Source organism: Cucumis melo, chromosome 7, assembly GCF_025177605.1.
Source record: "Cucumis melo cultivar AY chromosome 7, USDA_Cmelo_AY_1.0, whole genome shotgun sequence".
Classification (NCBI taxonomy): Eukaryota; Viridiplantae; Streptophyta; class Magnoliopsida; order Cucurbitales; family Cucurbitaceae; genus Cucumis; species Cucumis melo.
This window is the reverse complement of record NC_066863.1, coordinates 6,179,122-6,193,672: the sequence shown is the minus strand read 5'-3', so window position 1 is coordinate 6,193,672 and position 14,551 is coordinate 6,179,122. Positions and strand designations below refer to the sequence as shown.

Sequence of the window (14,551 nt, the reverse complement as noted above, 5' to 3'; positions counted from 1 at the left end):
TTTAGGACCAGAAGATTCCATAGTCATAATTTCAATTTCAAAATGTTCCTTTATTCATCTTCCACACCTATCTCTCTATCTCTTGCCTAATGCCTATGTTGTATTTAACTAGAAATATTCTTGAATGTGTATAAATTTGTTGTGAGAAAACTTATCTTCCTAATAAAATTTGCTTCAATAAATGCACTCTTCAACGTTTGTACTTGATTTGGAGTGAGGACTTGCGTAACCATATAAAATTGGTGATGGAATTAAAGAAGACTTGGCAGAACCTTCAGAATTTGTTAAAGATAGAGATTATGAAGAAACAATTAAAGAGGGAGAGTGGTAGCCGTCTCAATTTTTGGGGATTTGAAGAATGTAATTGGAAATGCAAATTACAGATTTTGTGTTGCAAGGGTGGGCAATAAAAAGGATTCAAAATTGAGCATTGTTTAAACCCGAGTCCCGATTCATATCAACCATAGCACCTAGATGTCTAGACTGAACAAATCACTTGGAACAGTGATCAAAACCATGGTGGTTCATTCCACAAAACTAACCATAAACGTCCGGATAACTTGAGAGTTACTCTCCAATTTTCACTTCTGGAATTAGCTATTAAAGTTGCCCAAGAGGTTCATATAATTATAAAATAGAAGAATTGAAAAAAATCATCAAAAGCTGGAAAAGGAATCATACATAAACATGAGATATAGAACACACAAATTGATGGGCGAGGGAAGGATAATTGCTGTCTGAAAAAATTGCAATGAATTCCAAAGCTTGATAACTATGGCAATTCCAGTTTCAGTATAGCAAACAAATAAAACTCATAGACTAAGAAAATTGGCTCATGAAAGTCTTCAAAAAGAATGCAGGCCAAATCTCCTGTAACCTCCCACCAACCAAAACAGCAACTAAAAACAAAACAGGACTCTCTACTTCTTCCCATCTAAGTTCAAAAGTGCGAAAATACCAAAAAGAAGTAAAACCAATCTCATAACATTACTTAGTAAAAGAAACCAAGCACTTTACCACCAACATTCTTTCTTCTGGCCTCTTCGTGATCCATGATTCCCGCAGACGTAGTCAACACAATGAATCCAAACTGCAATCGTGCGAATGACATTTTTTTATAAAAGTTTGGATTCGAATAAAATACAAACAGGTCTTAAGCATAATACAAGTAAGAAAGAAACATACCTGTCTAGAGGGTAGCAACCTAGCAGTCCAACCTTCAATCTCCTTGACACCGACATCAAAACGGGGACTTATGACACCACATTTGTTGAGTCTCCCATTCAGTTCAACAACAATTTTCCCTGATCTATGGTCATCAACGAACTCAAACTCCCCAATGTATCCTAAAACAATGAAATTTTTAACAGAACCAAAATTAAACAGGTTTAAGGTGTTGCAGCGAATGAGATGGATATGAAATTGCTAAACAACGTGTACCGTGCTTCTGCATAACGAGAAGAAACTTGATGATAACTTTAGAAGACGGTCTTATCATGACCTGACGCTTCCCTCGTTTCTCAGCATTATACATGCTTTTAAGCGCATCATTCAGAACACTCACACGCACCATTATTACTGCAAATACATAAATCCCCAAAGTTCAAGTTAAGAATGCCGCAAAAGTTAAACGAACAACTAAAAAAGTGTATATCATTTTAAATGATAAAACCCTACTTCTAATATGAATCATTAAATAACAAAACAATCTATGAGATTAATTAACAAAAAACACAATCAATCCCTTCTTTTAAAAAATCCAATTTATCTATGAACGGTGTATAAATTTGACTTGTACGCTTAAATCATCAACCAGAAGAAGTAATGAAAGATTGAAAACAAAGAAATTCAAAACAAACCCGAGAGAGAAGGGAGGCCAGAAGACTAAAGTTGCAGACTTCGAATGGGAATTAGGGCTTCTGGTTCTTCAACGGCTGAGTGAAAAGAGAGAAGAGTGAGGATGAAACCTAATTTATTTATAGTGCCGTTTAAAATGGGCTCGGTTCGAAACTATAGGGCTTCGGATTTAGGCCCAAATAGGGGAATTTGGACAAAGTGGTTTTGGAATTTTTGTTCGCCCACAAATTTATATTGCTTAGTATGGTTTCAACCATATATCATTTTACACAATGACCTTTTTCACTAATAAATTATAGAAAGTAATGGACTGTAACATTTAACAAATATATGGCCTAATTTATCTTATTACTCGTTTTTATTAAAAATACTAAATAAATAAAAAATAAAAAAAGGAATGTGCAGGTATGTTATAAGCGTGAAGTATGGTAAGTGATTTATTAAATATCCTACGTAAATATTGGAAGTAATTAATTATATTATGGAAATATTATAATCAAAATTACTCATTAATTATTTTCGTTTTGATGATACATATATTCCACGTTATATAATTATAGTATATATTTAATGTTCTCCGATATATGTAATGTTGAGGAAAATTGAATATGTTTACGATATAGGGACTTTGATGAAAGAATTGAAGATCTAGGGAATTGTATGAAAAAGTGGTTGAATGGGGAAGATATGTTAAATTGATTTATGAATAATATATATGAAATTATGAATGAAAAGTTGAATTTTCAATTTGTTAAATTGTTTTATGTATTTTATTTCAAATATTCATATTATATGTAATAAATAATAAGTTATGTTTGAAACAATAATGATTATGTATGAAGAGTAGTATATTAAATATAATAAATTGAGGAACTTTAATTAGTATGCTGGAAATTTATAAAAAAAAAAATGGAAATAAAATAATTGAACTAAAAATTGGAACATGAATATTTCAAATAAAAGTCTGAAACAACATACTAAAAGTCTAATAATAAGAAGAAAAAAAACTAATTCAATAAGGAAAACTTGCATCTCTTTCGGTTATGGTTAACACGTTCACAACGACCAAATTTAACACATCTCATGAACTCTATTTTAGAAGGAATTCTAATATTCTTTGGTCGACCAACTGAACATTTTACATTCAGTAGGAGAATGACAACTTCGATTTCTGTATTATTGAATATATGCAATAGTATATTTGTAACAAATCACTGAACATAAACGTATTATGCAGTAGTATATATGTAAGAAATCAAAGAAAATACTAATCAAATCAAGAAAACGATACGAAACATGAAGGAAAAAAAACATGAACTATATGTGTTATTAAATATCGGTTATTGTATATATAAAGATGTATATATTGATAACATCATCTGTGTATGAAGTGATATATAATGAAATTCAACTACAATTTACATATTATTGAATATATGCAGTAGTATATATGTAACAAATTAAATCACTAAACATAAATATGAATAAGATGTATATATTTGATAAATCACTAGTAGAAGTAGGTTAAACAGTGGTATATAAATGTATATATTGTTCACAAAAACTTTACTAAACAAAAATATGAATAAGATAGTCGAAACATGCTGTAATTATTGAATATATACAGTAGTATATAAATTGAGTAAGAAAAAATTACAAAACATGATAAAAAATATGTGTATGTATTATTGAATATATGCAGTAGTATATATGTAACAAACCACAAAACATAAATGTATTATTTAGTAGCATATGTGTGAAAAGTACAAATAGGAGGAACATTACCGGAATATATGCTACGAAACGGAAGAAGAAAAAAAAAACTTTTTAAGGAAAAAAGTTATATGCTACGAAATGGAATAAGAAAGAACAAATTTTTAAAGGAAAAATGTAACGACTCAACTCTTTATATTAAGTTGAGGTCATTACTACTCACAAGAAAAATAAAATTTATTAAATTAAATTTAAAGGTAAATGTTCATGGTTAAAACTTCAAATGCTCATTTAAAATCATAAATAAATAAATCAATAGAAATAAATCTCAAAATAGCAAATTCCTAGTTCGGGCCCTATCTAGTTTTAAAGAGTAAAATAAATAAAAGTGCATAAATACGAAAATCACAACTAATATCATTAGATGCAATCAAAACATTTCCTATGGCATGTCACGGTCACATCTTGTCATTCGCCAACTTTCTTCTGCTCTTACCTCTACCTCTGCCCAAAAAATAAAACATAAGAGAGTGAGTATAAAAATATGCTCAGTAAGGAACCTACTACTAGTCCCGCGAAGTGGCTGTTAACTTCCTATTAGAGTCCTGTAAAGTGGTACCCCTAACTGGCACATTTTCGAACACGTACTATGTGATCCCGTAGGAACATCTCTGGTCTTCAGTGAACCCAGAGGAACACCTAGAACAAAAATGGTTTTCAGTGAACACAACACCTAGGACAAACTGGTTTTTAGTGAATTTCGAGAGAAACAGTAAGACAATCGGGCTGTAAGTGACCACATCGAGCCACTCGTAAACATATCATCTCATATTGGACTGGTGATCTCGTCGGACTACACATTCATAAAAAGGTGGTGATCTCGAGGGACACCCATGTGGGTACGACTCTAATAGAAAAAGCTAATTGTACACTCTATCCATAACATGCAACTTAACATATAATCATCATAAACATGGCATGAGCATTAATCGAAACATTCTTGATCATGAGATTAATACTTTATGCATAAGCATCAACAACATCAAATATCAACATCATAAACAGAACTCAGTCGAATCTATCAGTCATCATAACCTAGACTAGTCATGACTAGCAATCATCATAAACATAAACACATTATGCATTTTAGCTACATCATTGCATAATGGAAAAGTTACATGCATGCTCTGACTTCAATTCGTAGGTTTAGTAAGAGAATCTCTTACCTGGAGATTAGCTTAACCAAATGTAATCCTAACAGTAAGGTCAAGCTTCCAAAAAATAAATCATAAACAGTAAGGGCAATTTACTCAGTTCAAAAACTTAACTCGCAGTTGATTAAGGATCCAAAAATCCAGTTGATTTAACTTACCCAAAGTCGAGGTCGAATTCGATTTACACTTAGTTGGACAAATTCCCAGCTCAACTTCCAATTGAATCTAACCAATTTAATCAAACATCCAAAATTACATTAATTAGAGGCAAAAAAATCAATCTTTGTTGAGCAGTAACCAAAACCCAATCAAAACTTACCAAAAATAGATAAAAAGGCCAAAATAAGTTTGGTGGCTCAAAATGGCTTGGCTAGAGGAAAAACTAGCTAGGTGGCTCGGTTGAAGGAGGGAATCGACTTGGTTACGGCTTGGAAATGGGGGCGGCTCAGACGCTGAGGTTGGCTTGTGCGCGCGGCTCGGACGCTGGGGTTCGGCTAACACACGCACGCACAGCTCGGGCAACTGAGGGACGACTCGCTGATGGGTCAACTTGGACAGAACGGTGCGGTGGGAGGCGATCGACTGCGACGGTTGACGAGAGACTGACGAAGAAGCGACAAACGACAACCGACTGTGACGGCTGACGATGGAGGAGACGACTTAGAGACGGAGACGGACGGTTGACGAAGACGACTTAAAGACGGAAACGGCTCGGGCTTCAGTCAACAATGCACAATCGGGTCGGCATGCGAGACGATCGACGTGGAAGAGGGCACGATTGAGGGGATGATTGTCAGCTCGGTGCTCCTTGTGGCAATCGACGGACAGGTCGGGCGGTGCTGAGACGAGACGTGGCGGCGGTTGATTTGGGGTTGAGATTAGGGTTTCTTGAGGGTTTGTGAGGAAGATGATGGATGGTTACCACGCAACCCGAGGCCCTAATTAAAGAAAATTAATAATAATATAAAATTATTAGTATTTTCTTTATTTAATTCCTCAAAATCTCATACTCTCTCTTTGTTAAAACCCACCAAATCTTCTCTTTAAACTCAAATTTCTCTCTTTCTCCAATCCAATCACCTTTATCTTTCAAAAATAGATATCTTCACCTAATTATATTATCTACATAATATAATTATTTAAACTTCAAATTCAATTAAATTATATAATCATATATATAATTAATCAAATTTCTCCCAAATACAGATCTCTTAAAACAAACAACTATAATCAAAATTCCAACTTTAAACAATTAGATATTTTCCAAAATATCTAATAAATTTCAACCTCCACAAATCAATCGTTCCAACAATTGAAAGAAAATTACACCCAAAATTTTCAAAATTACCCTTAAGATAATTAAAATTAAAATACCTTGATTTGGGACGTTACAAAAAAAGTATATGCTACGAAATGGAAGAAGAAAACAATTTTTTGAAGGAAAAAAAAAAAGATATGCTACGAAACAGAAGAATAAATACTATACGAAATGAGAAAAAAATTAACCATATAAAAATAGGCAAATCAGAAGGAAGAAGAAAGAACAAATTTTTTTGTAATAGAAATCATAGAAGAATGTGACGTCGGAATTGATGATCGTGAGAAAAATAACTTTTGGTTTGGGCATACAATTTAAAATATTTATTTTGTAGGATAATTAAAAAAAATATTACCATATAAGATAATAATTTATACCTTAAATCATTCTAAAGGTAATAAATATTACATTAATAAATACAAATATATATTTATCAATAGTTAAGGAAGTTACAATTGATACGGTAAATATGATTGTTGATAAATAAGGAAAATATTGTTCAAGATTTTCGAAAATCATTATTTTTAAATAACTATATGAAGGTTAAAATTGTCCTAAAACACCACGATTTCTTACTTAAGATAATTATTGAAAATATATGATTATGCATTGGGTAACTTTAGTTTTATTAGCATTATATTTGTTGCTACATCAACTAAGGTAGCATAATCACCTTATGAGTGATATAAACGATTGGAGTTGCTATGAGCCAAAGCGTTAGATATATATTATTAACTTGTACAAATGACCAACATTATTGGTTAAAGAAATACCTAAACTACTCTCCTATTTTATATTGTCGAGTTAATTGCAAACTTGAGACTGGCTTGAGTGCAAAAGTGTGTGTCTTGACACTATAACGATGTTCGATCTCTTTTGTCTTGGTAGGCACTTTGACTATTTTTTTCTACAATACAAATTTACGATTGATCCATTTTTTGACATCAACACTGCTCATGAGTTAGAATTCTTCCACCTTTGCTCTCTTGCGCTAACTTGCAACCCTATTTCCTCTCTCACTCTTATGTTCATTGCTTTTTGAAAATAAATATCAAACATAGACATGTAGTTTGTGACATCATCGAATAAATATTGTGATTTTAGGGATGTTTAGCTCTCAAACACAAGTTGGGTTTGTTTGGTTTTATGTCATAACATACGTACATAGTAAATATAAGTTATTTATTGATGTTAATAAAGTATTATTATTGCAATTTAAATAAGTACTGTTGATTATTTTGTTAGTTTTGGTACTTTATTCTGATAACACTGTGGATACAACCTATTTTGTATTTGATACCATATTAATTTGATATTATAATATGATATCATATATTTTAAACAATTTAATAAAATATTGTCCTAAAATTAACATATAATTTTCTAAATATCAATACAATATAATTATATATAATTTATAAAATATTATATAAATTTAAACCAATGCTATATAGTTAAGGTTGTTATAATATTATAACCCTTAGTATTTAATAAACCAACAGTATTTATAATATAATTTGATAATACTATAGTTTCCTAATATAGTATTTATAACAATATTAGGTAGCTATAACATTTGCTAATTAAGAACAAATATGAATAATTTTATACTATCACTAATATCCCTACAAGTTTAATTCATATGTATGTTATAACAATTATATATAATAATATGGGAAAATCATAATATCTATCATATTTATCACTATATGTATATTATAAGCAGTGAAATACATATATTATAGATAAAACTCATGTTAATTGATTGATTAAGTTTAAACTATTGATTTGGAACTAAGTTATTATAAATTTAACGCAATCTTTCATAACTTTGGTAAAAGAATTAACAAAGTAACAACACCAAAAAAATCAGCCAAATTTAGATTATTTCCTCCTACTTCTTTTATCTCCTCCTACCTTTATAACCAAATAGCCGTTAAGCTTTGCAATCAATGATAATTGGTATTGCCTCTTGCTTAATTATGCTAAACCCATAATTACAATGTCTTTTGTCCAAAAGGGTTCATTTCAAGATAGAATAAGATTGAGAAATTAGCTATTTGGTTTTGTAACTTACAGCAGACTTAACGTGCTCCAACTTATTCATTTTTGTTATATATAATACTATATATAATATAGTATTATATATAGTATATATTTATACATTTTAATGATAATATTACAACATAATGTTATTATATGATTATATATAATATAATAAAAATTATCAGAATAGTATAAATTTATTAGTAATATCTATTTAAATATGTAATAATATAGTTGAAGATTAGATATACACATATTAATATAACAATTTATTAATAACTATTATTTAAAACATATATATTATATTATTATGTTAAATAATATATGAATAATTTAGTTAAGATATTTGTAATTTATAGTTAGTGGATAGTATTTTCATTAATATACTAATCAATATGCAGGTGTTATGAAAACCAACTGTCAATAATAATTTCCATAAACCATTGAAAAATAAGCTATTATTGTGGTTTCAAATTTTTCAATTTACGATCACCGATGAACAACCAACATTGATGCCCAAGGGAGTCTTGGAATGCAGTGTAGTGACGTCAAATGCCAGCATGTGAAAGGTCCAAGTCGCACACAAAGTGCCATTGCTCTTCTCCTTGATTGCCTTGGCAACAACAAAGGGTGAAAGTCCAAAGCTGCACACCAAACACTAGCGGAGTCGAACAACAAAGTGGCAGAGGGTGGAACGAATCAATGAAGGCCTTCGCAAGAGAGGTTTGGGGGTTTTGCCATGAGTTGGGTTTGTGCCCGTGAGATAGAGAAAAAGTGGGGAGGGAGTTATTTTTTTGTTTTATTAATTATTTAATGAAAGGGGTTGGAGGGAAATTAAAAAAATAAAAGGGAAAAATTTGGAAGTTCGGTAAAGTTTTAGTTACATGTTTGTTGCTAAAACTATTTAATGTTTAGTGACATTATCGTTGTGTTACTAATTCTTTTAGTGGCGCAGATTAAAAACGTGTTGTTAATAGTAATATTTTGTGATACTTTTTTTTTTGCATTGTTATAAACGATCTTTTACTGACAAAAATTACTTATTCCACTAAAATTTTGTTATTGAATAATGAATTTCTTGTAGTGAATTCAAAGGACTGACCTCACAGGCAAGAGTTCATAAATGACTCAAGATTAACATCAAGTTGCTCGTAATCATCATTTGAAATATTTATCTCATCAACTAATAGATTACAAAGATTATTTCGCAGTCCGATCTTATACGAACTCTTTGTATAGAATACCCTCACTCACATGACTCCACATGAATAGTTGGATTAAAACATTTGTAACTATTACAAAATGAGTCATATCCATAGTTTCACGAGGATAAGACACCCAACTGTATCCATATGCCACAAGGTCTTATGACATGAACAATCAACTAATAAATTACGTGGGTTTAGGGCATAAATATTCCCAAACTCATTTAGGTTAGATTGAGTTGGATTCAAATGAATGAAAATGTTATGGGTTAGGTTGGTTCATATATTCATCTAATATAACCCAACCTAAGGTTGAACTAATCCAAAGATGCTATTTATGTACATATGTTAGTTTCATCTATTTAATTAATATTTTTAATAATTTATTATTTAACATCTAAAAATAATGTTTTAACACTTTGAAAATAATTTTCATTATATAAATTGAAATTGATGGGTTAATCTTAATTTAATATAAAAAATATAATTAAATCAAACTTTTATGTATTAACATTTTACTTCTTTTATACTAAAAAAGATTAAATAAACAACCTAATCTGAAACAATCCAATCCAAATGTTTACTTTGGATAAATGATAAATTTTTATTAAAATTGATAAAATAGCAAAATAAAAAAAATATGGAAAACTAATTATTGGAATAATGTCTTCAATACCCATACCTAGCTGAAAAAATTGAATCATAAATACAATTATTCAAGAAACTACAAATACCCTATAATTAAAATCAAACTCCCAACACATGATTTACACATCAAAATCAAAACTTCCATCAGTTGCAGAAACTTTTGGAGCTTCCAGCTTGTCTCCTTCAAACCTTTTAAAGTATTCATACTTGGATTTTCTTCTTGTCGGCTCCTCTGACCGGAGATTTTGGGATTTTCGTCTTGCTTACGGCTAAACCTGTGAAAGTTGACTAACTCTGACTCCAATAAACGTCGAAACGTTAGAACCCGCTGCAAACCCACAACCAACATCGAGTCGTCAAACGCTGCTAAAAAGAGCCAGTTTCTGTTGACGTCAAAACTCCAACGTCTTCCTCTGATGGCTAAACCAACCTCTAACCGCTCTAAAACCATAGTTAAACCAGCCGTTAAACACATTACGAAGTTGTTGAAACGAACGTCGGAGTTGCCGTAAATAGCACAAAATCGTCATCTTCTGTCTGCTTCGAAACCTATGACTAAACCTTTAACATCTTCCTCTCCATTGACCAACGTCTCTTTTCCTGTTGGAACGCCGAAAACCGTCACACCACACTCTTCTCTATCAATCTTTTTTGCTAGAAAAAACTCTCTTTACTATGTTTTTTCAACTTGTGGCTGCCCCCTCTTCCTATTTTTCATGTTTCTTTTTTCTTTTCTCTAATTTAATTTAAAAGACATAATAAAGAAGATTCAATTAATTGCAAAAACGCCATTAAGACATATTTAAAGTCATTTAAGACATTGTAATAATTACCAATATTATTAATAAATGGTTTAAAATATAACAAACCCCAAGTCTTGTAGATATATTTTCATCATTTTAGAGATAATATATAAATTTTGAACTCAAAATAAAAATGAGGTATTATGTATTATTTATGAAATTATTGTTAAATCAGCAAAATTTGGGGATAAAAATGCTCTAAATGAAGTTTGTTATTTTAGCATTATTTCAGGGATGATAATTTAACTCAGATTTAAGTTTAGTTTCTTTAGCATAATTTTAGGGATTCAAACTAACTATTTAAAATTAAAGTGTAAAAATTGGATTTAAAAATAAGGTTAAAAATTGAGATTAAAACTAATTATTTTAAGATGAGATATATATTTCTAAACTTTAATAAATATCAAATACGTATTATGTATTATTTAAGAATATTTTTTGATAAATAGTTTGAAGAATAAAAAATGCGAAATCGCACTACAAGAAACGGGGGCACTCCCGACGCACAAATACGTCGGCGAAAATGCAAAGTACGTCGGAAAAGGATATCCCGACGTACAAAACGGCGTCGGGAAGCACGTCGGGAGAAATGCGTCGCGAGAGGCTTTCCCGACGCCGTACCAAAGCAGCGTCGGGAAAGGCTTTCCCGACGCCGGAATATGCGTCGGCATGACGGCGTCGGGAAAACCTTATTCCCGACGCCGTCTATGCCGACGCATATTCCGGCGTCGGGAAAACCTGTTTTCCGACGTTTTTTTCCCGACGTAATGAACGTCGGGAAATATTTTTTTTATATATTTTTAAAAATATTTTATTTTTACTTTTTTCCTTATAATATTTTGCTCAAACATTCACAATGATGTTCGGATTGCTCAAAAAAATTTCGCGACGTTTTGGATTAAATTAAAATAAATTAATAAATATACAAACACAAATTAAAAAAATAGAATTAAAATTAATAATACGAATAAGTTGACTACAACAAAATATAGTTCTCAATATAGAAAAAACATAAACATAATGAAGCTAGGGATCATGTGGTGGTCCCTGTTGTGCACGAGTTAGGTCTTCAATCATCTTTTTCATAGCTTCCACTTGTGAAGCTAATGCTTGGTGATTTCTATCTTGTACTTCAATCCGTTCCAAAGCTTCATGAAGTTTAGCTTGTAATTCAATCTCTTTTTGTGTGGACTGCGAACAAGATGTCGACGAACTGCTTGCACTTGCCGTTCTGCGGGCCTTCGGCTTGGGTCCCCAACCAAGGCCTTTTGAGTAGCCTGGTCGTCTACCCAACACCTGATCGCATATCTCATCCTCAGAGAGTGGCTGACTACCCTCTGGGATAGGCTGGGATTGGAGTTCCAGCATTTGATTCTGCAACAAATTTAAAAATTATGTTAGGTAACGCGCAAAAATATATAATAAAAGTGGATAATTAATAAGGGTATAACTTACATGCGCATCCTCGGCGGCTTGCGACACGAATGTCCCAGCTCGAACGTGTGTTTCCCGGAACAATTCCACACGATCGACCGGCTGCCCTCTTCTTTCAGCGAGCTCATGCTGTCGTTGTAGAAACGACTTGGACCCGCTACTATGATTGTAAGGCTGCTTCTGTCTAGCAGCCTTGTTTGTCCGTGATTGCTCCTGCATTAAAATAATTATATTGTTTATTTCTTATACATATAAAAACTTGTTATCATAATTAATCATGACAAATACCTGGAATGCACGGCTGATATAATGGTCGCAGAGGAAGTGCCATTCCTCATCACGTCCAACCAATGCGTTTGGTGGGTTGGCACGAGCCTCCTCCGGGTCGCTGTACTTTTTGAAATGTTAAGACAGCGGACGGGAAATGTCTTTCGCACGCACACGCCTATCGCCTGGCTGAAGCGAACGGCGTGTGGAGAAATAGGCTTCTCCGCTCCAGGGGCGATCGTCATCGGAATGCGCCCATTTATTGCAACGTGGCGCTCTAACTCCAAGAGTCGAGACTGCGCACGTCTCCTAGGAGTCGGAGTCGTTTGTTGAGAAGAAGACTCTGCTCAATAAATAGACAATAACATATAAAGTTAGAAAAAAAACATGAAATATTTGTAAGTTAAAATGAAGAAAATTCTTAGACTCACCCGTATTGTCGCCCACAGATGATGACCCTCCCGCGATGTTATTATCTAAATCGTCCTCAAACTGGAGGAACATATCGTCCGTCTCCATAAAATTTGATGGTCGATATGACATAATGGCTATGGACATAGAAAACAAACATTTTCAATTTAACTTAAACCTCCCTCTCCCCAGATAAGTAGTAATTCCATTTCATAATAATTACACGACCACTGTACACAAGATAATCTTCCCCATAGAATTTCTATCAGATCAAGACATCTCGGTATAGACTTAAGCATATTCAAAAATCTCATGCTAAAACTTTAACTTTCTTAAGTTAGCATGCTTATGAAAAAAGAAACTCTTGCATTAAGCAAGTCTCAAATCTAGCTTTGCTTTAAATTATCTCTTTGCTCTAATATTTTCAGAAACTTAGCATTCTAACACATTCTCATAAATCTCATGTTTTAAGAAATATGTTGAGTAGACCCATTAAAACCATCCGTATATAAGATTGAAGAATGTTAAACATTTTGTATAAACACAAAATTAAAAGTTTATTAGGTATTTCTCAAAGTTCAAACGACTAAGTAATTGGAGATCCTAAATCACAATCTCAAATTCAATAAACACCCCCCCCCCCCAATTCAATATAACCTCAAAAATCTCTACACATTCAAATTTTTTATCAATCTCAAATTCAATTTCAACTTCAATCTCAACGTCAATCTTAAATCCTAAAACCACTTCAAATTCAAATTCAACACTAAAACCTAAAACTAATTCAAAATCTATATCCTAAAACGATTTCAAAATCTAAATTCTAAAACTAATCCTAAAACTAATTAACTAAAGCAAACCTAAAACAAAAACAAAAAAGAACTTTAAACAATTTCAATAATACATACATTTTTTTAACTTTGAAACAAAAAGAAAAAAACAAAAAAACAAACAAACCCTAAACTAATTTTTATCAAAAAAAATCCTAAAAAAACTAAATAAATTTACATATTTCACTTACCTAAAGTGGCAGACGGCGACGAGGAACAACGGCGAGGCGGTCGGCGACGGACGGCGGCGGAACAAAAGGAAAGCACGGCCGGGCGACGTTCTTCTTCTTCTCCTTTCTTTTTCTCCTCTCCTCTCGGCTTCGGTTCTGTGAATACAGAACTGAAACGAATTTAAAGGGGATTTCCCGACGCAGTGACGGGGCGTCGGGAAATCCCTCAAAATGCGTCGGGAAAAGGGGAATTCCCGACGCTCATTAAACCCCTTTTCCCGACGTTTAACGCGGCGTCGGGAAAAACCCCTATTCCCGATGCCGCTCCCGACGCACTGTTCACGGCGTCGGGAAAAAACCCCTTTTCCCGATTTACTTTTTGCCGACGCCTTCATGTTGCGTCGGGAAAAAAGGGTTTTCCCCGACGCCGCTCCCGACGCACTATTCACGGCGTCGGGAAAAAACCTCTTTTCCCGATGTATTTTTGCCGACGCCTTCATGGTGCGTCGGGAAAGGTGGTTTTCCCGACGCATCTCCCGACGCGTTGTTGAGGGCGTCGGGAAAGCCCTTATTCCCGACGTTCTTTATGCCGACGTGCTTTTCGGCGTCGGGAATTCTCCATTTTCTTGTAGTGT

The 14,551-nt window shown here is 32.8% G+C and overlaps 2 protein-coding genes across 3 annotated transcripts in view; both read right to left on the bottom strand.

The window, feature by feature from the left end:
* Positions 1-708: 708 nt before the first annotated feature.
* LOC103503055 (40S ribosomal protein S15a-1) overlaps positions 709-14,551 on the bottom strand; it is a 55,650-nt gene continuing 41,807 nt past the window's right edge. Inside the window, exons 1-4 of one of the 2 annotated variants that reach the window (XM_008467228.2) lie at positions 1,860-2,044; positions 1,441-1,578; positions 1,186-1,346; positions 709-1,090 (exon numbers count right to left, since the gene is read on the bottom strand). In XM_008467228.2, the coding sequence (XP_008465450.1) occupies positions 992-1,090; positions 1,186-1,346; positions 1,441-1,573 (393 nt within the window). In that variant the 5' untranslated portion in view covers positions 1,574-1,578; positions 1,860-2,044 and the 3' untranslated portion in view covers positions 709-991. Of the gene's footprint in view, positions 1,091-1,185; positions 1,347-1,440; positions 1,579-1,859; positions 2,045-14,551 lie in introns of those variants that run through there. The other variant, XM_051088034.1, reaches the window with a different exon arrangement.
* Positions 11,740-12,641, bottom strand: LOC127150353 (uncharacterized). The gene is made up of 3 exons (XM_051088035.1): positions 12,527-12,641; positions 12,260-12,451; positions 11,740-12,178 (listed from the first exon to the last, which is right to left on the bottom strand). The coding sequence occupies exon 3, from the start codon at positions 12,170-12,172 to the stop codon at positions 11,831-11,833; it is 342 nt and encodes a 113-aa protein (XP_050943992.1). The 5' UTR covers positions 12,173-12,178; positions 12,260-12,451; positions 12,527-12,641; the 3' UTR covers positions 11,740-11,830.

Bases quoted from the DNA above. Each gene is read 5' to 3' on its own strand.
- LOC127150353 (XM_051088035.1), bottom strand. From the start codon at position 12,172: ATGCTGGAACTCCAATCCCAGCCTATCCCAGAGGGTAGTCAGCCACTC.